This window comes from Neopsephotus bourkii, unplaced genomic scaffold (genome assembly GCF_033783945.1).
Source record: "Neopsephotus bourkii isolate Nb327-2 ecotype Australia unplaced genomic scaffold, CSIRO-AGI_Nbou_v1 NB_719, whole genome shotgun sequence".
NCBI lineage: Eukaryota > Metazoa > Chordata > Aves > Psittaciformes > Psittacidae > Neopsephotus > Neopsephotus bourkii.
In genome coordinates, this window is record NW_026901218.1 from 257,286 (window position 1) to 281,925 (window position 24,640).

General features: G+C 40.7%; 1 protein-coding gene across 9 annotated transcripts in view; it reads left to right on the top strand.

Moving 5' to 3' along the window:
• The window catches only part of GRM7 (glutamate metabotropic receptor 7), a 295,511-nt gene that overhangs the window by 96,537 nt on the left and 174,334 nt on the right, over nt 1-24,640 (top strand). For all 9 annotated transcript variants that reach the window (XM_061354207.1, XM_061354213.1, XM_061354214.1 and 6 more), the window contains exon 2: nt 2,112-2,328. In XM_061354207.1, coding sequence (XP_061210191.1) covers nt 2,112-2,328 — 217 coding nt within the window. The remainder of the gene's footprint in view (nt 1-2,111; nt 2,329-24,640) is intronic.

The following is a 24,640-nucleotide window of genomic DNA, read 5'->3' on the forward strand; positions in this document are numbered from 1 at the left end:
AGAGTGATCCTAAAATGTCATCAATTATTTATTACATCAGCAATTGTAGGCAAGGACAAATTAAGAATTAAGCTTAATTTTGATGGCCAGGGTGCTCAGCATTTTCTGACTGCAACTGCAGTAGTTGGTGTTAGCTGAAAGTCATCCCTAAGGTAGATTAAAAATAAAGAACCCTGATAAATTGATGTAATCGATCTGTTTGTCTTTGAGAGTGGTCCCCAAGCTTTGCTGGCCTCTAGGCGAAATACTGAGCAAGTAAATCATGTACCAGTGGTCAACACCACACTGTGTTCTTCCCGGCAGCCTCAATTTTAACTCTTTTAATTTTCTGTGACTCAAGCACTGTGAGGTCTTGCTAGCAACATGCTGTCTGCAAGCCACAGATCTAAAATAAGTCTGGCAAGGCTTTTTAGACAACTGCTGTCTTGCATTAAAAACCTAGAGTGTCCCAGCCTTCAGCTTGATTAGCCACCTTTATGACTGTAAAACCAGTGGCCTGCAAAGGAGTGACACGACACATCCCAAGGAAAGACCATGCCAAGTGACAGGGATTCAGTTCTCCAACATCCATGGTGACAGCCTGAGCACCCACTTGAAGTTTTAGTGTTTGGCTTTAATAATTCATAGCAAGTAAGAGTGGCACTATGCCAGGGACCTGATTCAGCAAGCTCCCTGCACAGGGATCCCTCCAGTGAAGGGTTTTGAGCAAGGCTACAAGACATGACTCTCCCTAGGCTGATGCAGAACGAAGCTAAGCAGGTCTTAAGTTCTGTTTGATGTGGGTTATAATAAAACAGTACCTTTAGAAACAGGAACGTGTCTCAACAAATGTTGGGGTATTTAATAATTTTGGGTGGTTTAGATAAGTTCACTTACCTGCTGGGTTTTCAGCAGCAATTTAGCTTTCCAGGTCTGCTTTTACTCTGGTGTGGTAGTTGCGCATACAGATGTACAGATATAGTGTGGATTCTGCAGCAGTGTTGCATTTGCTCTCATCTACTGCTGAACTCTGTGGGAACTGAAGGTGCTGAACCCTTTGTAGCATTGAGCCTGGGGAAATATGTTTATTCTTCTGAGAAGATAGGAGAGCAGTAAATACCTGTAAGAATGCTGTGCAGAGACAGAATATGAGAATGCAGAAGATGCTTGTACTGAGGCATGAAATACTGACCCTTCTGTGGCCCAGAAGTCTCAAATCATTATATATGATCATGTTTGTTTATATTGCAAATCTTGTTCTTTTTTTCCTTCTTGGCATCTCAAGTGAGAATTATGGCAGGTTCCTTAATGTTAAGGAGCAGTCCCAGACTGTTATTCAAACAATTGCATAATGGGTTTCGGGATTAACATACTGTCAGCTTGGTAACTGCTTAGGGACCTTTGTTATCAAGGAGAAAATAGCCCTGAAAAACAATCTGGTCTCTCTGGTTATAAAATGTAAGTTTCAGTCTCTTTCATCCTCTTCTGTGAGAAGGAAAAACAGTTGCTTGTTTGTCATGGGCAGGCGGAGTTATAGGGCAGAGCTGAAACATGACCAGGTTGTCTTTGTGGAACAGAGATGTCCATGCTCACTAATCTTCATGACTGTTCTTCATCAGAGTGAAAAATAAACTTTTTCTTTTTATTATTTTTATAATCTGGAGTTGCATTTAATGTTGAAGAGCTTTTCCTTGCTCCAAAAATGGATGCTGGATCCTTCTGGTTTTCAGCTGAAATGCAGATATAGATTTAAACTAAGTTACATTCAGGTTCACAGATACCTGATATTCTGAAAACCAGACCACCAGTAAAAAGATTGTAGTGAGAAAAATGGTTTGTGTGTGATGTATTTGATTAAGGTTGCCTGAAAGGAAGAAACTGTGGATGTGCATATATACAGTTGTTTTCAATTGATCAATGATTTTTTTTTTTCTTTTTGGTGTAAATTTAAGGCAATGAAAAGACTGTTTCTTTTTCTTGTACACTATCAAGGAACATGGTGGAGAAATGTAGATGGAGACAGTGAAGATGAACTTAGGCTTAGCTGAAGCTAACCGCTTTAGCAAACTGCTGCAAGAAATGTAAGAAGTGTATGAATATGTATATTTATCAGAAATTATTTTTTTCTACAGATCCCACAAATCAGTTATGCCTCAACTGCACCAGAGTTGAGTGATGACAGGCGCTATGATTTCTTCTCACGTGTGGTTCCTCCAGATTCCTTCCAAGCACAAGCAATGGTGGACATTGTGAAAGCTTTGGGATGGAATTATGTGTCCACTTTGGCATCTGAAGGGAATTATGGAGAGAAAGGAGTCGAATCCTTCATGCAAATTTCCAGAGAGGCAGGTAGGCAATGCCCGTCCTCCCCCCAGAAAATGTTATAGAAGTAATGAATGTTATTTTGTACTAAATGTTGTGTTATTTTTTTAGAACATATATTTGGCTCTAAAGTTGCTCCAGTTCTTTGCAATCCTCTTTACTGGCTCCTAGATACTTTCATTCTAAAATTGCCTTGGAGTTTCGGAGAGTTTGAAACCTCAGTAGTTTTCATCCATTTCTGGAGAAAATAGAAAACCCTGAGTCTTATCAAGCTTTAGCCATTACACTGAATGGCATTATATTATGTTTACATGAGTAGAAGACAGATTGTAAAATGCTGAGCTTTTATCTCTCCACAGCTAGAAATTCTGTGAAGACTACCTGTTACCTGATACTGACTTGTGTCATACTGTTGCTGTTCACCTTTCAGATTGCTGCCTGGTTTGTATTGCTTTTCTTTAGCATTTTTCTTGACCAATTCAGTTGAGAAAATTTATAATCTGTGACTTGAAGGCTCAAAGATGACTGGCCTGGGATACGGAGGCAACAAACTCAGTGGTATGGTATGAGGCACATCAGGCATTTGGTGTGATGCATCATGTTTTTCTTGTCACTGATTTCATTCGATGGTATCCCAAGGAGGCCGAACTGTGTCAGATAATGTTGCTTGCCAGTTAGAGATGTTCCAAGAGGACAAGGAAATGCTGTGTCTTGCTCTGGGTCAGGCTTATGGTGTTGAGTTGAGCCTTCATAATTTTGTTGACAGGAATTTCCAATTCTACATCTTGCTTTCCTGTTCCAGTGCAAAACATAGAGGAGACCTGTCCTGAAGCTCTGACTGCTTTGTCAGTGTTCTCATCCCCTTACCCCGTAACTTTTTCTTCAACATTAATAGTTCTAAGTTTCTTCAGAGATGCCAGAGCATAGGAGGACTTTAGATGGCACTTCAGGGAATAGAGGTATAAATCCTTGGGAAGCTGATTTGCTATCCAGAACCATAAATGTTTGGAAATTGAATTGTTTAAAGTTGATTCCTCTTCTGGTGAGGAAAAATAAGCAGATGATGTCCTTTGTTACATGGCGTTGTGATACATGCAAGGCCCATCTCCAGAAGCCTTCAATGATATATCCTGATTGGGAACCCATCATCATTGCACCAAAATTTCTATTGTATTCCTAAAATGAACTTACAGATCTCCCACCAGTAACTGCCCTGGTGTTGTGTTAAATGCAAGCAGCACAATGGAATCCACAATTCCCTTACTGGAATCGTAAATCACCAGCCAGATCAGTGAGTGCATGAAAGTAAAGGACTAGGACAGGCCAGGTGTCGCTCTGAAGCAGCCGTCAGAGGTTTCCATCTCTTGGTTGCTGCAAAGCTGGTTCTACAGCATTCACTCTGCTTTTGCAAATACCGTGTGCTATCAGTGAGGTGGAGCGTCAGTGTGCTCCCAAATTGCCAGGGTTGTAGCTGATGGATCGCTTTTGGCAGCATTATCCAAGGACTGAGCAGAGAAGATGACCGCACTTCTTGAAAGAAAGGGGTTTAGAGAGGCGAATCCGGAATTATTTCATTGTATTGATATCACAGAAAGAACCTATATTTGCATAAATTTGTCTGTTCGTTTGAATGCATATTTATGTGGTATTAAAGAAAATGATTCTTGGTTTAATACCACAGAAAGTGACAAATACCAGTGTTCATTATAATTTAAAATTGACTTTCTTTGCAAATATCCACTGTTGCAAAATCTTAGCAGAAATGTTTTCTCTAAGTCAAGGACAAACTCTAGCTGAATAATACTGAATCATTTTATAGATCTTCTGTAGAATTAAATTAATGACAGGAGCTGTTCATGTAGTCAACATGTAATTCAGTGTCCTTCATAAAATATAAAGCTTAAAACCAAAAGAATATCCTGCTTAAACTAGCTTTGTGTGTAGGTGATATAGGTCACACCTGCAAGATTAAGACAATAACAGGCATAGTGCATGAACTTTCTTTCCTGTAAGCAGCCTGCCTTGTCTGGAAACTGGAATAATCCAGTCCTCAGTGCAGCAGCTTTTTCTCCTTAGGGCTGCACTGGTGTTTTTATGTTAGACAGATGAAGCTTAGGTGAAGTTCTGAGGGGATTTAATACCTGTCAACAAGTTCCCTGGGTTTTTTAAGCCAGGGAAGTGTAAGAAGATCCTGTTGTCTAGATGTTTAATGGAGCCACGCTGTCTGGAGATACAGGTTGATCCCCTGACCTTGATCCCCTATGAGGAAATGGCACTGTGTCCCCCAACTTCAGGGGTGGTTGTGACCATCTCTCAGGTGCTATTCTGGGGAGTCTTATTGCAATGGGATTTGCCTGTGCTCTGAGGGAGATGGTGTTGAGGGTGTGGTGGCTTGGAGTTGCTTTCTTGCTTCCTGATGTGACTGTGTCTCCTTGGGGATGTTTTATGCAAAAGAAATAATTGAGCAGGCTGTCAGGTGATTGCTGCAATATCAGGGTTTAGAAAGAGCCTCCTGATGAAGCAATAAGCAGCAATAATTTCACTGACTCACAGCTGTGGTATAGTTAGTAGCCACTTGACCTGTCTATGCAAACCCATTTGAGTAGTATAGAGCCATGTGTCTGAACGCATGAAGTGAACAGTCTGCTCTAATGAGGAACAGAAGGGACAAGAGGCTTCACAAGGTAGAAAAATATTACCAAGATCAGTTGCACTTTGAGTATAAATATATTTAGATGGGTTCAAATATATGTAGCCTGACTGAGGTGTGTAATTATGCAGTATCTTTGCAAAAGATACGCAGTCAAGCACGACAATGTGTGCCATGCTGTTATAACACTGCGGGGATTGGAGAAGGGATGGGGTGGTGGTCCTGTTGCTGCCATGTGAGTAGATTAATGTGGTGCTTGGGGTGCCAATCAACACTCTCACTAATTGGAAAACTCATGCCAGAAGCAACAAAAATCCAGCACTGGTGGGAGTGATTTTTTCCTGTAGTCAAAATATCCAGTTCTCCTGGAAATCAGTGAGACAGTGGATAATCTCTTCTTCCCAGCTCAGAGGGCATATTTGGTGTACCCTGCAGTGATGTGGGGAGCATGGAGGACAACAGAGGGTTTTAAGCGTAAGGCATGGTTTACCTCATTTCTCACTTAGCTGTTAGTAATGTTCATCAGGAGGAGCTGCGCTATGCTTACAGCATTGTCTGCTTGATTTGTGTGTTGGCTTTGGTCTTGCTCTGGGTTTGGATGCTGAGTGGATTGCCCCAGGTCAAAGCAGCCATCAAAACACCCAGCAAGGCTGCAGCGAGACTTTGCAGAAACACCGCGTCTGTGTGCAAACACACTTACTTCTCCCCTGCTCTCAAATATGGGAGCCCAGCATGCAAGTAAATACATAACCAAAGTAGTAGCAGGATGAGCTCTGTAGCCTGGTGCAAATGAGGAAATGCAAGAGGTGCATATACAGCTTCAAGCTCTTTTTAGTCCTGGCTTCCCCATGCTGCCTGGATTGTGATAAGATGATGCAGTGCTGCCTGGTTTGCTCTTTGAGATCTTTGCTGGCTGTGGGGGTCACTGAAGTAGTATGAATCCTGCCCCCACCTTTAAGTGAGTGGAACAATAGAGCTGGGAGAAGTGTCAGAGCAGAGGTCCTTATCTCCTCTGTGATAATGTGGCCGTTAGGACCAAGTACATCTGCCAGGAGCCGGAACAGCCCCGGAGCAAAGGTAATTAGTCAAAATTTGAGACACACCAGCAATAAGTGGTCATAATGAGCTGTCAGACAATTGCCTTGTATCTCATAATCCATGTGTTTTGCCAGAAAGGAAGGTCTAGTCTATAGGTACAATCACATTTCTAATCTTTGGTCTTGGATCTGTAGCAAGTTAATTATCCTAAATTCACTGTTTTATCCAAACTTGTTTCTACTCACCCTCGCAAATTGTAAGATCTCGGTTGAATCAGGAAGTGCTATCCCTGCTTAGTTTTCAAATATGCTTTAGCATATAAAGACTTTGCTTGATCCTTTGAGTTAATAATTCTCTGCAAAGTGACTTTATTATGAGTACTTCAAGCAAGTTTGAATATGTCATTGTGGCAGGAGATGAAGATTTGAAACATGCTCTGCAGTCTTTGGGATTAATAAATTAGGGGAATGGTCTAATTATGGAAAATCTAAAGGACAATTTCAGATTATTAATGAAAAAATGGAATACTTGAATTTCAAAGATTAATTCATCTTTGATTTTTTTTTAAGATTAAACTATACCAGAAGGTTAATTGCTATCTGTAAGAAATATATATATTGAAGTCATTAGCAAAAGACCACTTGAATGCCTCCTAACAGATAAATGAAAGATCTACTGTGCATTTATTAATCTTTTTCTCTCCAAAAATTGCCTGATTTCACAGATGAGTAAACTAGCTGCTTTGCTTGTGGAGACTTTGATGCTCATTCCACAGGCTGCAGCACAAACAGTGTAAAGAAAAGGATTCCGGATCTGCAATCCCATATGCCCGCTGTCTTTACCTCTTTCTTCTTATTTTCTATTGCTCTCTTGTCCAACTTAATCTCAGAAATAAGTATTTCCACTCAAGAATGCTGATTCTGAGCACAGTTCTGCTTGAACTAGACCTGCTGTTGTACAGTGCATCATGTCAGTAACAGAGTATCTCAATCTACAAACCAAGTATTAGCTTTGATGACGAAGTTTTCAAACATTGGAAAGGACTGGGGGAGAAAAATGCTGGAAAAGTATGCCTTCTTTCCCTGTGTACTAAAGATATGGTAAAATGAGATTAAAGCTTGCGTACCAGCATGCTGATACGATTATATATCCTGAAGATTCCTCTGAAGACTTTTAGTTGCAGTGTTGTATTTGTTAAAGGACTATCATCACCTTGACAGAACAAAAAGCAGAGTAAACTTTAATCCACTTCAGCATAGGAAGCACAACACTTGCGACAGTCTCTTTGTCATCTTTTCTCTTTTTTTTTTCTGCAGAAGGATTTTAAAGATATTTTTCTTTACTTCTCTGTCTCTGTGATCCACGTGTGCTGCGCAGACATCTGTTACGTAAGGTTGGGAACATCTGCATGCAGCAGGGACGGCCTAGATGCACACGCTGCAGGAGCTGAATTTGCTCAGAAATGGAAGAAACATCAAAAAACATTCATTGTCAGGGCAAAGATGAGGCCCTTGAAGTTGTGAATCCTTCTCTTTATCCTCATAAGCAGATTTTTTTTTCCCAGCAGTGATCCTGAATAATATTTCTGTACTCTCCCTGAACATAATTTCAAATTTCTTCTTTATCCTGATTTTCCCAGCTTCATATTTGTTAGTAAAAACAGTACGTGTACACACACTGACATACCTGAGAGACACACTGCCCTTATATCTAATAAGTATCACTCTAGCATAATCAGATGAGCCACTTTTCTGCTTGTGGTTAAAATCTGTTCATTAACTGGTATAATCTCCCGAATCATTGGTTTCTTTACAAATTGGCTTCATACAATGAAGTACCTCCTACAGAAATTATTCTTGGTGGATTTGTTATCTGTAGCAAAGACTGTTTTAACCTCCTTTATCAACCTAAATATGAAATATGTCAGCTTTCCCTAAAGGTTTGAAATCTGTTTCCTAAACTGATGTGTTTCTAAATATCTGAATCTTTTGGTTTGGGCTCTTGGTGATCTGGATCATCTCATGATACTTCGTATGAAATCTTCAGTGTGGCATATCTTAATAGGGTGCTCTAATTTAGTATGTATCTTATGTGGAAGCTGACACTTTTAAAAGCCAAGGGCTGCTCTGTCATCCCCAGTGATTCACACAACACTTCTGCAGGTTCCTGTAGGTCTGTTCAACTGCCTGCTATAATCCTGATTCTGCATTTTTGTAAAACAACTTCATTTTATGCTGTCTGTTGGGAATTCCATTAGCACAAATTAGTGCTAGATAACATGAGAGAGTTAAATCATTGCTACGTGGGAATTGTACAACTGTCTGTAGTCTCAAATGAAATACTGATTCCTATTGCCAAGTAGAAAATCCTGTTTTATTTTCTTTTTGTCTTACATTCTGATGTTAATGAAGCATCTCTTTTTGCTTGATCCACTAAAGCTCTTCTTGAATGGGTTTGGAGTGGTCATTACAAAAGGCAGTCACTTTACAACATAACCCAAAAATGAGAAGGGAAGGTGAAAAAAGTTAGCAAAGCCACCATGATGCACTGTGGTGGACAAAGATTGCATTGACTGTGTTATTTGTTAACAAATACTTGTGATTTGTTAGTGAAGCTTTGCACAACATACTGGCAACAGGTGATACCACACATCATCCAGTGATGCCCAGAAGTTATGATCTGTGATTTCTGGTCTTCGTGGGAGCTCACAGAACCCAACTTCTAACAGAATCACTGTTCAAATATTATTTGAATGAGTCACTGTTTTGGAAGAAGATGGGCTAAGGTGTTGTGCTGTGCACCGCAATGACTGTTTATTTTGCTGAAGGATCTGTGTTTTGCAGACTGTGTTCCTTGCATCTCTCTCTTCTGTAACCCAAGGGGCAGAAGCCACTTCAGCTTGTTCTAACTGAAGCATTGCAGTTAGAACAAACAGCTGAGTTTACAGGATGACAAAATAGATTTATAAGTATGTTTTTGAAGCACAGTCCAAAAGCCAGCCATAGAAAACCCCAGGTATTGTCAAAGTGGTGTTTGTCATGTATCTTGGCTCTTGGGAGGCTCTCATACCCTAGTGCTTTTATGGAGTTTGAGGGTACAGAGTGTGGTCCAAGTCTTAACGGAGTTTTCCCAGTGAATTGCTGGCCATGCAGATCCCTCCTGATGCTTTCCTGCCTGGTGGGCAGCTCAATGTCTGCAGGGGGAGATGGAGGGATGTCTCTGGGGGATGGAGAAGCAGCAGAGCAGTACTGCTCCTTCATCTTTGGTTGCATTGGTTATATGAAATGATTATACTTTCCAATTGGAATGTCCTTTATTCATTTTTTTGAGAACCTGTTTTCTGGATCAAATACAGCAAAAAGAAATATATAAACCACTAATGAAACCAAGGCATTTATATCTGAGCAATTCAAGTGGTTTGCATTTTTTTCTGTTTTTCTCAAATATTTTTGCATCTGTTTTTTTGGTGTACAGTGATGTTACTTTAAATAGCAATGTTAGAAAATCTATTATTGTCATTTCTATGTTTTGTCAGATAACAAATGTTTGCAATTTCAGAAAAAAGTCAAGAAAAATAGCTTTCTGAAGTTGAACCAACTTATGTTGTATGCTGCAGTCTGTCAGGTTTAATAGTATTTCCTTTTAATTGTAACTGATCTAGTAGAAGATGCACTGGGCTTGTTCCTCGAGGGTGTTTTGGATTGCATTTAGAGTTCAATTGTATACGTCAGATCATGGAAAAGAAAGGGCAAAGCATGTCTCTGTGAAGTAAATCTGTTACTCTGTGCGCATGGTCTATGCTGTTGTAACTTTTTTAATAACCTGTGAGAAGTGATGTCATTCAGAGGAGTGAATGGGTCATGTTCTTGGGTGATGATTGGACTTCTGACCTGCCTGTGATATTGGGGGAAACTCATTAGGTGCCTGGCTTAGATGCTGAGAATCCCTTTAGGTGCCTGCCTGTATTTTTAGCTTCTCAAAACATTGTGAATGCAACCTTCATCTCTTTAGCAAGTCATCTTCCTACCTAAGACACAACAGATGTCTAAAGTTAGTTGGCTCTGTTCCCTGTGCAGTAACCAAGAGTGATGAGATCGGAGTTGCCCTTTTGAAACATCTATTTCTCTCTCTTGACTACACAGGGAGTGTAGGCACCAAATACAGGCATGTCACTAAAGAGTTTGAATACAAAAAAATTCCAATCATTGGTATGTATGTGATATGTGTATTTTCCTATCTCTTTGTTGTCACTGGAAGATAATTACCTGGTGGAGATTTGTAGGGTTGTTACAATCTCATTCAGGAAAGCCGTGAAGGTGATGGGCTTTGAAACTCACGGATTGGTTACCTACCTACCTGGCACAGCAGCATCAGATGCCTGCCTGCCCAAACAGTGATACAGTTCCATGATGGAACCAGCAGGGGTTGGAGTAATTCCTCCTTCTCAAATAGGTTCATGAAAAGTCAATAAGATAGAGCTGGGGAAGAACGAAAAAGGTAAAGATATGACCTGATTACCTTCACGTCTGCTTGTGTGAAATCCAAGACCAGTTCCATGCTGATACATGCACAAACTTGCACTCTGTCTTCCAGAATGATCTCACACAGGGTGTTCTTGGCCAAGTGTTCTTGGATAGCTGTAACAGACTGCTTTTGCAGTTATAGCATAACTCATTTTAATGATGAATATCTGTTTTTTTTATGGCATTTGTTGAACATTGGGAGATTGGGAGCATTTCAAGGACAGAATAAAACTGAAATAGGCAATTCCTGTTGCTAAACAAATAACTGCCAGCACCCTTTAAAATGTTACCCCAAATTTAATAAAACATTGCTTTTGTGGTTGTGTGAAATGTGGATCAGCTGGCAAAAAGCAATTGGTGAAGTCCTTGCTGTTTCAAAGCAAACAAATATATTGTTGAGCCTTTCTTTTTACGAGACAAGTTGCACATCCTGGGAGTATGCTCCTGGATTTTGCAATGTGCATGTGCCATGATGCAGAAGTGAAGTAGTTGGCTTGATGCAGGCTCAGTTGATGTATTCAATCCAGTCCGTTTTTAGGAGGTTTTAATTGGTTTGTTTGCTTGTGGGGTTTTTCCTGGTGTGGTTATGTTTTTTTGGTTGGTTGGTTGGTTTAGGTTTTGTTTTCACTTGTTCTTTGGCAGGTTTTCTGCATCTTGAGGGTAATGTGCTCCTCCTAGTAAAGATAGCAGAATGGAACAGAATCAGAGAAGCAAGAACTAAGTGTGTGTTCCGCATGCATCTTCTGCTGGGAAGGATAGAAATTAAACCAAAAGCCCAGCTGATGAAATATTAGGGAATGGACAAATGAACAAAAAGTATGTTAGTATGCATTTGGCAGGTTGAAGAGAACGTTTTATTGAGTGCAAAAGCTGATTTGGGGAGGAATAGGGGAAAAGAAGAGAGTCCACATTTACTGAACAATAAAAGGAAGGAACGGGTCTGTGGAAACAGCAAGACAAGTGTGACTATTAGGAGAAGGAAAGATGAAAAGCGTATGATGAAGGTTGAAAGAAGTGATTGGGGTTGCCAAGATTGAGCCACAGCAGGGAAAAATGCATCTATGAATAGAGAAGATAGTTGCTGTAAAGGCTAGAAAATCACATTTGTTTCACAAAAAAAAAAAAAAATAAATCAGAAACAAAATTGACTTTGGTTGTGAAAACTTAAAAACTTCTGGAAGATGAGAAATTCTTCCCCAAAGTCCCTTTTTATTGTTGGGGACATTGAAACCAGACTTCCTAGACTGTTGCATCTGAGAGCCTTTGCTCTTCACTACATTTTTTTCCTGCCTCCCAGCCTACCCAGGGGGAGGAGTGGAGCCTGTGAATCCTGGCTCCGATTTCGCTGACGCCTACAGTGCCTATTCCAGTGTGTGGTGCAAAGCGTCTTGTCAGTTTTCCTGGAGAAATAAAATGAATTTCACAAAAACCTTCTGCAGAGGAAGCCCCTGCTGTCATTTGACTTTCCCCATGGAAAATAGAAATATTGTGGTTACAGTGAGGTTTTCCCATGGGTTATGTCTGGTTTGCAAAGTAGGATGAATTTTTTGGAACTTCATTTGGGACCAGCTCTAAATGCATTTCTGCATCTGAAGGGTAATATATAATCAGATGCAGTAAGTTATTCCAGTTTCTGTCCCTGAAATCCTGCACCCCAGGAGGAAATGCAAAGTATTGCCTCATCTTGTACCTTCCATACTTCACAGTCCCTTTTCACTTTGTGCTAATGCAAGGAACAGCTTTCATAGCCATGGGGGAGTAGCAGCACATAAATAATTCTAAGATGCCTCTTCCATCATGCGCCCTCCCTTGCCTTCTTCATTCCTTATCCTTCCTCAGACAACAGAGGATGACAAATATCCTGAACCCTTTACACTCTTGGAAGATGGCTTTCATGCATTACTAGTGATCTTCAGGGCATGCGAAATATATTCCCCTGTCTACCTCTGAAGCTATATAAGCTTTCCTTGGACCAGTTTCCTTGTGTAGAAAAAAAGATCAATGAGAGGAGGTCGTCGTTGTAACTGGGTATACGTACCCTGCTTTGCAAAATCATAGCAGGTAGTAAATTATGATCAATGGAGTTTATATGCTTTCCTTACATGTTCTTAGGGAAGTTATTTATCAAGGCAGTGTTTGAAATACCCGGACTATTTGCTCTAGTATATTCAACAAGATATCCGAGCTGAAAATATGAACTGCAGTACAGCATTTTAAGAGATTTATACATATATCCAGGATGTTGGGAAGATATATATACACAGTTTATACTGCAGGCTGTTCTGTTTCCTTTCCCTTTGGTATTTCAAGATTCATATATTTTCAATCTATAAGGCATCAGGAAGCCATCTAGCTTGCTGTTGTAATGGAGACTATTGGCATTATTTTAACACCTTACTGATGTTCATTATTTAAAGAAAGTCTTGTGGTGACAATGCCCTTCCCTCTTGCCAGGAAGGTACCTCGTCTGGTCCTGCAGCAGCAGCAGTACATGAAACCTCACATGTCAGCAGCAAATAGTCTGATGCAAATCATGGTGCTTTCAGTATTCCCTGCTCACGTAATTTTTGGCCTGATAATAACAAAAAGTTGCTTAATAAAGCAAATTACTCAACTATTTTGTTAACCGAAAAAGACTTGACATGTATTACATTGTGTAAATACAGAGATAAAACAGATTAAACTTTGGGTAATGGAAAGGCAGCTCAAATATGCAGATGTTCATTTGAAATTTGAATTGGGTTTTATGCTGACACTGGATGCTGCAATATGCACTGAAGCTGTCTCCTTACTCATGATAAATGTCAATGCTTCACTAGCTTGCTGTTTTGTTTGGGATAGCCCCAGTATGACAAAGAGAGCAGGCATCCATAGTCCAGATTTGGTTTTAAAATAAGATATTCAGCTTAAGGTTAGATACAGACATTGTCTTGGCCACCTATGAAATGTGTCACTTGCAGGAAGCAGTGTTGTGGTGTGGGTCCCTCTGGGCTCCAGCTCCTCTCCCCAGTGAGCTGGCTGCCTGCCTTTAAGCAAACACAGCCTGATGTAGGATTTAACAGAGATGAGGGTGAGCAGCTTGTCGCCTGTCGCTCAGCCTTGCTCACTCGCCTAAGGATGGGAGCTGTTGCGATTGTCTGTTCCCTCACTGCTGTGGTTGAGCTCTGGTGCGTTGGTGCATCCTGGTGCTGCTTAGTGCAAGCAAGTGCCACATTCTGACGGTGATGGTGTGAGGTCAGACAGTTCTCTGGGTACCAGCTCTGGGATATGAGAAAGTGGCTTCCTATGAAAAATAATAAGTAGCAGTGTTTCAGGTAGATGCTTTACAATGGAAGACTTATCCAGAGCAGAGGCAGTGGTGCTCCTGCCCTCTCTGCTGCTGCACCCACTGGAGAAGAAGCATGTCTCCTCTCCCTGCCTCTGTCACTCCGAAGCTAGGCAATGGTAGTTCCTTTCAGCTGGTGAAATTATGGCTTTCTTGTAAAGTGGGGTCTTCTCTATGTTAACCCCTGTATTGTGGCATTGGTGGTGTTACTGCACCAGTGAAAAGACCATTCCAAGGCAGGCTCAGTGTACTTTCAAAACATGACTATACACAGTTAAGATGATTTCTAATGACTCCTTTTTCTCAAGATGAAGGTCTGTGTTGGGCTGTGTTTATTATACCTTTCTAGGAGAGATGTCCTCTAGTTAAGTTATACGTAGGCAAGTTGGGAAGCCGACTGTGAGCTTGCAATGAAGTAATTTCAAATATAGCAGCAGTTCTGCTTAGAAAATGAAGGATTTCACTTAAATGATCATGTTTTAAGAAGAGTGCAGGGTGCAGATGTGAAACAGCAGGAAGCTTTTTTGACAGCTTTTCATTGACTTTTCATTGCTGTTCATATATTTCTTTTAAAGCCAATTTTATATTCAGGCAAAAGAAAGTCTAGACAGATTGTCTAAGAACTTTTATTGGCTAATTAAGATTATACTGCTGGTATACCACTGCTGGGTAGCATGTGGACTCTTGTTAAGAAATGGCCTTCATTTTTTGCAGCATGTGTCTTTTGCCAAACTTTCTCCTGTTATTCCTTGAGAGAGCTTTTTTCATATCTATTTCAGTGTCAAAACCAAATGCCACTTGAAGTCTTATGTTTCTGCATCTGAATCTATCTAAAGGAACCTGAATGCCTTGATTTTTTTTCCCCAAAACAGTCTTGAGCATTTGTGGTTTCGATTGAAATTGATTGGAGATGCAGTTGCTCTGTACATACAGGAATCAATCCAGCCTTAAATAGCTGTGCCTCAACGTTGTGGCCTTAGCATTTGTGTAAGGTGGCAGACTGGTAGCCCTGAAAAATGCAGCTCTGGCACCATAGTGCAGTAACTTGGTGACGTGACTTATCAGAGGCAGAATCCCAGAAGGAGTCATGCTACCCAAGGTAATGTTCTTTGCTTAGATAAATAATTCCTCTCCAGTCTGCACTGGCTGGTTTATCAATGAAGTGTATTTGGGAGTTGGGATGAAGCGTGTTTTCTTTGGATGCTCGTGTATCAAAATTGATTTTGTTTTGTCAGCTCAGACTGTATGATAAGAGCATTGTCCCATTTACCCTAAGCCAGAATGAATTTGAGCTTGGATATTGCCAGGTTCAAGTTTTTACCTCTTACCTGAACCAGTTTATTTCTTGTGTTCTTAATTCTTAGGAAAGCACAGCTTATTCATTACAGCCAGAACTGATCTCAAACCTCCAATTGCTGTAATCAAATAACTTTTATTTATTAACATCAAGAGGGATGACAGAGAAACAGCATCACAAAATTGCAGCCAAAGCCGGGAGTACACAAACTACTCCTTGAAATAAACATCTTTTGAAAAATCTTCTACAGAAGCTCTAAGAAAGTATAGCCCCTCTCTAGGTTCTTCACACTTAAATGCCCTACAGTGCCACCACCCTGTAAGATGCACTAAAAAAGTAATTAGCACTTTGGAGTGCTTTGCAAAATTTTATTAGTCTTCTGCCTCTTGAGGCTCTGGCAGATAGTGCTGTTTCACTTGAGGTTTCTTTGATGCGATTTTTTTTCCCCCTCAGTCTTTTCCAAGAACAAATGCAAGAGATGGAGTTACTGTGCAATCCATACAGCAATTTACAATCCTACTTTTGAGAACTTCAGAACTCATTAAAAGCACCATGTCTTTTAAAGCAACACCATGTTCTTTCTCTGCTTCCCTCTTCTTCCTTCCTTGCATCTGTGTTACTGCCTCTGAAATTCTGGATTAAGTGCAGGAGGAACTTTGATGTCCAAGAAAGTCTTTCATTTAACATGAGAATAAGCACGTCTTCTAGGCCACCTTAGCTATTTCCTCAGGCTTTACTGAAAAACAGGAAAAAATCATTGGCACTCTAGGATTTAAAAATACAAAAACCAAAACCAGTCACCCAAAGAAACAGTTGCTTGCAGTGGGAGAGAGTGTTCAATTACTGTAGCCTGGGACTGGGCCAAACCTGCCTTCATATAGACATTCTCCTTTGGAGAAGTGCAATTATTTTATTTTTTATTTTTTTTTTTTTCAAGGGCTGACCATCCATTGAAAGGCCTTTTTATTTGTGCAAGATGCTTGGTGATGAAGTGCCCAGAGCTGAAAGTCACACAAGCTGACCAGGAGCAAAATGAATGCCTCAGAGTGCATGTGCAGTGCTCAGTCGGGTTATGAATCACTTCACTAATATTTATGGCTTCCATAAGTAACCTGTTGGTCACTGATTGCCTCCTGCCAGTGCAAGGCAGCAGCTAACGTGGCCTTGGCATCCCGAGGCAGCCACTGGCGTTTCCAACCAGAACTTCAGACCTGGATTTTGCTACTTTATTAATGCTGAGCAAGGCAGCATTTGATGCTAAAGGGCGTCTGCTCCATGTTGGTGAGCGGGAGCAGAGTGCGGCCCTACGTAAAGTAATAACTGAATCCAAAGATAATAATTTTCCCTATTTTGGGTGGAATAGGTTTTATAATATTTTATTGATCTCGGGCTTCTCAGCGAGCACTCGGCTGCATGTTGGCATATGCAGCCCTTTTCTCTGGTTTCAGCCCTGCTTTGCACGTAAACAGAGCAGGATAACATCATGTTTTGTAGTCAGTGTTTAATTTTCCTGAGAAATTTCAACAACCTCCTTAGCATGAAAAATAAAGCACGTTCTTTTTATCGTTTTTCAAATTCAAGCAGGTTTCAAAGCAAAACCTATGTAGTTTTTTCAGCTTCAGAAAGCTTTTCTTAAAGTAGAATGCTATTGATTAAGCTCTAATGACATCTTAAAAAGGAGCCGAGAATCATAAACATTAAAGATAGGAAAGACGTAATTTAGATGTCATTAGTACTTAAGCTGCTTTTCTCTTCAGTACATGAATGTGCACAGGTGTATTAGCAGCTGGGTTTGAATATAGGACTTTTCCTGCTTCATCCTATATCAAAAGTGTTTGAAAAATGTCTGGTACTGAAAGCTTATTTGCAGATAACGTCCTTTGCTCATCTAAGCAGTTGCGTAATGAATTGATCTCCAAGAGGAGTGCTCTCTTTCTCCCTTTCAACCACACAATCTATATATATAATGTTGCTTGCGATGGCAAATCCTCATCAGAAAATTCTTTCCTAGCTAGGTCTTGGTCCTGCTATGATCAAAGGTGCACACAGAGGGCTGCGTCATGGGCGCTCAGATGCAAGGTGATGACCAAACTGGCTGAGAGCACAGGAGCTTCCTGGGGGCCCCATAAGGGTGTGTGACTGTTCAGGCACCAGTGGGTGTAAATCACTGCTTGAACAGGTCAGGAGCTGCCTTAGTGATACTGGCTGTGGTCTTCAGTGTCTCTTTAGGGGATTTGCTTTCAATTTAGTTTTCAATTTTAAGTAGACAATGTACAATTATATAGATTCAAAGCTTCCCTTCCTCTCCGGCCCAGACGTAAAGGCATCTCCTGGTATGAATTGCATTATCCTGTACTTCAAGAGCATCTCTGCAGTGTAGTATGTATGACATATGCCTTTGTGTTCCTGCAGGAGACCCCTAAATGTGCTTGTGTGGGACAGAGAGGAGAGCTGTGATTCAGAGATGATACACATTGCAGACTTCTCTGTAAAACAAGTCTCATGAAATAGGAGGAGAAAAGACAAAAATACATGCTTTTTCCTAGGTATGCTTATTACTGGAACACAGATGGTTACCAATTTATTTTTCAAGATGAACAGTTATGCTTCGTCTGTAGGTTTGTTTACTGTGGTACAGAAGTTCTTTGTGCTTTAAATTACAGGGAAGAGCATTACTTGGAAATTAATCTAGCAAAAGTGGTTGATAGCTCCAAATATGCAAATAAAGTCATATAAAGGAAATCAAAGATTTGGAGACAGGATCAAAAAAGTGCAAGATTTTAAATATTCAAAGGCAAAGTATATGACAATGACATGATCAGACAGAGTCACATTATTTTAACTAAGAGCCATATTTAGAACAGCCCAGGAGAACATTTTCTGGGTAGCTAACTCTGCCTAAGTGAGAAAAATTAATTACTCTCTAAGCTTCTGCTTTTCATGATCCAATGTATGAACTTGGGGAAATGGTTTTAGAGCGAAGATCAGCACTGTTGTTACATCAGTATGACTTACTGTAAAGCGTTGGGCACTGTGGCTAGCCAAGTTAAATTAATTAGAGGAAAAACATGAAGAGTAATTGGCAAATAAGTGCTCTTAGATGTGGTCACTGGCATTCTAGCACATAAGGAGGTCTGTGATTGTCAAAGCATCTATCATACTTGGGAAAAACATCTTTCAGTTCTGTGAACAACCTTTGAACTTCATTAAATATAGCCTTATGAATAAAGGGTACGGTGGGTCTTTGAAATAATATGTTTCCATTTGCAAATTTCAGCAGCTGGCACCAAGTAAATAAAGGTAATATATTGTCTCAGGGATTAACAGAAAACAGAGAAGCAACTTTCTCATCTCTTATGTATGTGTAATGTTTTAGTCTTACCTGTTCCTTTAAGAGGCAAATTAATTAGATTGTAAAATTTAGCATCTTCCATGGAAAGAGGGTGTCTGATGCTGCCCAGCAACACTTGCAGAAGCATACAAAATGTAAAAGGAAGCGCAAACTCTGCAAATGTTCTGTGCTGTGGTTACAGATGTTTGTGATATGCCTTCATGCAATGCAGTTGAAGGGAAGAAAGAGACAAGTATTTGTTACCCTACGTGTTAGTGTTAAGGATATTTTGAAGGGTAGATGCAGAAGGAAAGACTGGATGTGTTCCAGACCAACTTGTAGCTCTTCGTGCTGCAGGTTGTGTATCCCTAGGATCATCTTCCTGCTTATGCATGTGGGGTATGCATGTGTGTTCGCATGCAGCAAAGCAAGGCCGGCGGCTGGTCTGGAGATCAGTAGTAATAAATCTGTCCTGCCTCATTAATAAGTCTGTATCCCATAGGCATGTAACTTGGCATACCACCAGCACTGCAGAACATCAATTGATTGTGGCAAACTAGACAAAAAGGAGATATGTTTGTCAGGGGGATGAAGGAGGAGATGACAGACGGGGATGTACAAAGCTCTGAGTCTGATTGGATTTTACGCAGAGCAGTGCATGGTTTTACCTCCCATCGCTCTTGCCAGACACAGTTTCTTAAAATAGTATAAAGAGAGTTTTAAGAAGAGAGGAAGCATCGTTGGAAAGGATCATTCTTTCCAAAAGAGCGGGGGTACTACAGAGATGCTTGTGGAAGAAAAGTAGGTGCGATTTGAGGCTTCCCTTCTGTATCAGGGAAGTGATGGAGCCATTTAAAAGAGAAAGAGAGCTTCAAGCTAAAGTAAATTGGAAACGAAGCAACTGAACAGACTGATTTAGTTAGTGAGGCAGGTTATTTCATGATGGCCTTTCAATTTAAGTGGAGGAGGCTGAGCAAGGAGTAATGCTGACGCCAGTGGTAATGGCCCCACTTCTGCATCATTTCCAGATCATCATTAATAGGCGTTTGCCACTCCGTGGTTCTCTTTTTCTTCTTATTCCTGCTTGAATTACAACCTACAGTACAGTCATTGATCTTGTGATCATTTAAATTTGGATTGTTTGCTGTGAATATAATTCATTCCATTCTAGCATTAGCTCTTCAGTCAATGGAAACATATGTACTTATATTTAAATGCTGACTATCCTTAAGGAAGACCAAATACTTCTCATAGTTGATTCAAATAAAGAATTCCGCTGAGATTTTAGATAACAATTCATGAGGCCTCATTAGTGACACCCAAGAATAGTAATTTTATTTGCACACTTGTGAGGAGTTATGGCAGTTAAAAACCAACATCTGAACTCAGACCTCTGTTTTAGAAATGTCTTACTGTTTTTTACATAAACTGACTTGGAAGAAACAGCAGTTTCTTCTCCTCCAGTTACATGTATTTTTTTTTAAATATCTTTTACGTCTAAAGAGAAAAAAATCATACCATTTAAGTCAAAGTGATTCTTCTTCCCCCACCATTTGAGTCATCAGCGCACCATTTGCAATGTCCTCAGTTTGCAGTGTCAGACTTGGGGTTTCTCATCTTGCTTCTCAGGCTCCAGCATCGGACAGCCTAAAAACTGTGTAGGTGTCTATGTATATATGTATATGCATATATCTGACCTCATTCATGACTTAACACATCACTTCCTCTGTGGTGTGAATGGGTGCTAGTGTAGATGTATTACAGATGGAGAAATAAGATGGAGAAATAGAGGAGCCAGATGATTTTCTCTGAATGTCACTAAGAGCATTTGGCTGATAAAGAATTTGAATATAGCTATTCTCAAATCTTTTCTAAACTGCAGTAGCATGAGCTGGGAAAGCTTATGGCTTGTAAGTGTTAGACAAGAAATCTCTTACTGATGAAATGTGTTGTAAAAAGACAACTGCAAACATGCCAGGTTAATCAGTGGGGGAAGCTGGGTTTGAGTTGCAGTGGTAGGAGCCATTGTTGTGCAGGTTTTGGTGTGGTGCAATGGCAGATGCTCCTTAGAGCCTGGCTGAGCCAGTGGCACCAGGTGCCTTGCTGCTGGGAAGCACCCGAAGATGCTCACGATCATGTTTGAGTATTTCTGCTCAGTACCACATGGCACAGACAAAACCCAAGTGTTGCCTTGCAGTTCCAAGACTCAGGTGAGGCAAGGGGTTGGAACTAGATGATCTTGAAGGCCCTCTCCAACCCAAACCAGTCTGTAATTCTGTGAGCTGGCAGCTGCTGTTTGGTGTGCAGTACCTGGGCTGTTCCATTGCAGATGATGCCCTGAATCTCCTGGCACAGTGAGAACAGAGCGCTGCATGCAGCTGCCCTTTGGCCCTAGCAATTTTTAAATGGTTCTTACATATTGATCTAACGTAGCTGTGGAAATTTAACCCAATTTCTCTTCACTTGGTATGGGGGCATATCTTTGGTGATGGGTTGGTTTTTTTTGTTCAGGGCAAAATTCCAGCTTTTGGAGTTTTCGAGAGACTTCTAATCCTATTATAGTGGAATGGTGAAAGTTTCTTTGTGAATCTTTAAGCATCCTTATCAAGAGTAAGTGTCTCATTGCTTTGGCAGCTGATGTTTTCCTTGAAAAATTAACTCTTCTGTAAAAACAACATACTTTCTGTGAGACAAGCTGTTGGATTCCATCAGTTCTTCTGAGCTTCCAGCCCCAAATCAAATACATTTAAAAGGAAGCTGTTTGGTCATTGGTTCAGGTATATTATTCATTCCCATACTACTTACAACATTATTATACCATTCTCCTTTGCACTGATGCATTCTTTTGAGTAATTTTTATGTAAACATTCAAGGATTCATGTTTTCTATGAAGATAAAATAAGGAAATACACTGGCAGCAAAAAGGAACTTGGTCAAATGTGGAAATACTAACAGGAAAAGACAAGATTGAAATCTGACTTTTAGGTTTTTCAGGTCCCCTTTGGTATTTCTCCACAGTTCCTGTAGGTAGCCTCTCCTTTGTTATAACTAATCTTCCATCTCCATTGATCCAAATTGTCTGTGTCTGTCAAAAATCTCCAGTCACTGGAAGGAAGATTCCAACACTGGGATTCCAACATCAGCTGATGGAAAGATAGATGTGTGGTTACTGTTGATATAGAATGGCTTTTTTGTTTGTTCTATTTGCAAACATTTTTTGTGTTTGGCTGTAGCAGGCATACTAGGCATAAACACAGACTGACTATATAGGAACTCTGAGTTACAGTTTGGGCTGGAGAGCTGGGTTGCTAGATGCCTGCCAGCTCTGAGGAAGAGGAGTTGCAAAGCAGTGTGGATAGGGATGAGGACCCTGCCTGTGGGACATGGAGCTCTGTGGCATGGTAGCAGATGCAAGGTGACAGGGAGGTTGAATCCCACCAGGCTGCCTGGTGATCAACAGAGTAGCTGTTGATGTTGTTTCACATCATTCATAGAAATGTTTCTTAAGAAGCTTAAGAATGGGAAAATCAATGCGAATAATGGTGTTTCTCTCCTGATTTCCTGTGTATGGGTCCTGTCTTCCTGTGTATGAATAGGTGCCCCTGTGCTGTGGGATGGAAGCAAGCCTGCTCAGGGGAGGGCTGGGATCTAATTATTCAGCACAGAAAAAAAACCTGAGGTTGCTTACAAAGATGTAATCCTCCCCAGGGAAGTACAAGTGTGTTGGGAAAGCACATTACAGTTAAACTTGATTAGAGAGAGCAGCTCAATATTTCTGGAAAAATCATTAATCTACTTTTTGTCTAATTTTTTTTCATTCTTTAGTCACCGTTACAATCATCCCACATTACTTGCAAGCTGGTTGTGAGGCTGAGGAGACTGATTAAATTGCAAAGGCAAGTTTTAAATGAAAGGATCTATATCTACCTAAACTCATTATCAGTTCCAAGAAATTAAATCTACCATAAATGATTTACTCTAAAACAAATCGAATAGGCATTGGAAAGACAAAGAGCGGAGTGGCCATGGAGATTTGTATCATGATGGAAGAAAGCAGAAGCCAGGTGAAACTCAGACCTGCCATAAGGTCTCCAGCTTTCTCTGCAACAGCTTGTGCCTTTGCATAGTGAGTCTATGCAGTGAAACCTTGTGTTGCCTTGAATATTGTGCAAGGAAGTCGCACAGCAGTGAACAGCTTTTATCTCAAGGAACTGAAAATGCTATTTTTCTGTAAGCTCTTTTATTACTGTCTGTTACATAAGACACTCTAACACTTATGTTAGGCTGTACAGATTGCTGTTCCCCTCTGCAGATTTATGTAGTCATTATTCCTTCAAGGATGCATTTAAAAAACCCAAACTCTAGAAATTCACCTTTGCTCTAGCTGAACTTAGACATAAACAACATCACTGGGGCAGGGATAATCCTCAGACTGAGGTAAAAACACTGCAGAGACAGTGTGTATGGTGATGATGTGCAGTGACTTCCAGTCTGCTGCTTTGCCTCTAAGTGTGTGTGTTTATACGTAAGAGTGTATGTATGTCTTTCTCTCTCTCTCTCTCTCCTTAGATAGATATATATATAGTTATATGATGTATCTTGAAGATTAGTGGCTTCAGCTTGATCACTGTTCATCCAGTTTTCTTAACCTCACAGATTAATGCCATTATGGCATCGGACTTCTGCCTTGTCCCAGAAGGGAGGCCAAGGATGAGGGTTGTTATATTGTGAGTTGGGCAGTGGGGTGGCAGGGTGGGAGAGCTAGCCAGGAACGCTTGGTGAGCTGAGTTTGCTGCATTGTGCTGGGAGATCTAGTGCTACTGTCTGGCCCTTGTTAGGATCCTCTCATGAATGGAGGATGCCAGAGGCAAGGACTGACCGCTGTTGTGTTCCTTCAGTTGCATGTGCAAACATCCCCAAACCAGGATTTTTCCGTGTGAATAATGTGTGGTGCGGAGTTCAGCTGGCTTGTCCCCTCACTGAGCAGGGGTCAGCGTGGCAGAGGCACCACTGAGGTGAGGGGAGGTGTCACCAACCGAGCTTTGAAACAAACCTCATGAGATAGAACAAGCAATGCTGAGCAGCTGAGTGCCTGTGGATATGGAAGGGAGCAAGGTGAATAGATGCTTGTTTCTATGCTGCCTTAACCAATTGTTTGGTATGCAAAATCTTTAGAACTGAGCTGTTAAGTAAAGATGTATGTGAGCAGTAAGAATATGCCATTACTCTACCAAAATTACATACCCACTGACCTAGCCCATGTGGAGACCACTCAGTGGGTTCAGTCTGCTGCCTGGCAGCTGCCTGGAACAGATGTTACCCTTATATATAAAATAATAGTTAAAACCCTAGGGAAAAAAGAAATTAAAAAAAAAAAAAAAAAGAAAGAAACTCCCCCAGCCTCTGCTTTATTATTTTTTACATGACATGTTGTGTGCTGCTCAGAACATCCCTGGGCTTGCTCCCTTCTACCAGCAGTAGCATCTGGTCAAACATTTGACACTGGGAAGAGCTGGACCTGAATCTGCAGCTTTGCCATGGTTTAGGTTCAGGGCTTTGGCCAAGGTTTTTGTAGAATATTCCAAGGCTGGCTGTGGTCAAAAGAAGTCAGGGAAATTTTTCACCATGCTGTTTTAACTTTCCCAAGGGCAACACCAGAGTAATGTAAGTTTACTTCAGGTTTAAGCTTCTAGATGTTTCCAGTTAACAGCTTTGAGATCTTCCTGGAAGTAAAGGTCTTGTTGTTAGATGGGACTGTTAGACACAAGATGCGGTCAAATATAGCAGGTCTGTGCAAAATCACAGCGCTGCAAGAGGCACTGGTCCTCGCCTTGCCTTGTATTTCAGGATCTCTCCATATGGCTGTTTAACTAGCATTTTATTTTGAGTTTTAAGTTTTAGCCCTAATTCACACATTTATAAAAAGTAGATCATTTTTACTGTAAGTTCACTTTTCAGGCAAAACCGATGTGAATGTAGAACTTCATCTTGTCTGAATGCATGCTGATGAAAAAGTTTCACAGTGCTCTGGCTGATCTGTAATTTTAAATTAGCTGAAGGAAAAATCAAGGCAGAAAAATTATTCTCTTTATGGGGGAGGGGGGGGGGGACACGACAGGACGACAAGGGCGACACCCTGAGACTTGTTCTGAAATCTTTCCATATTCTTAGACCT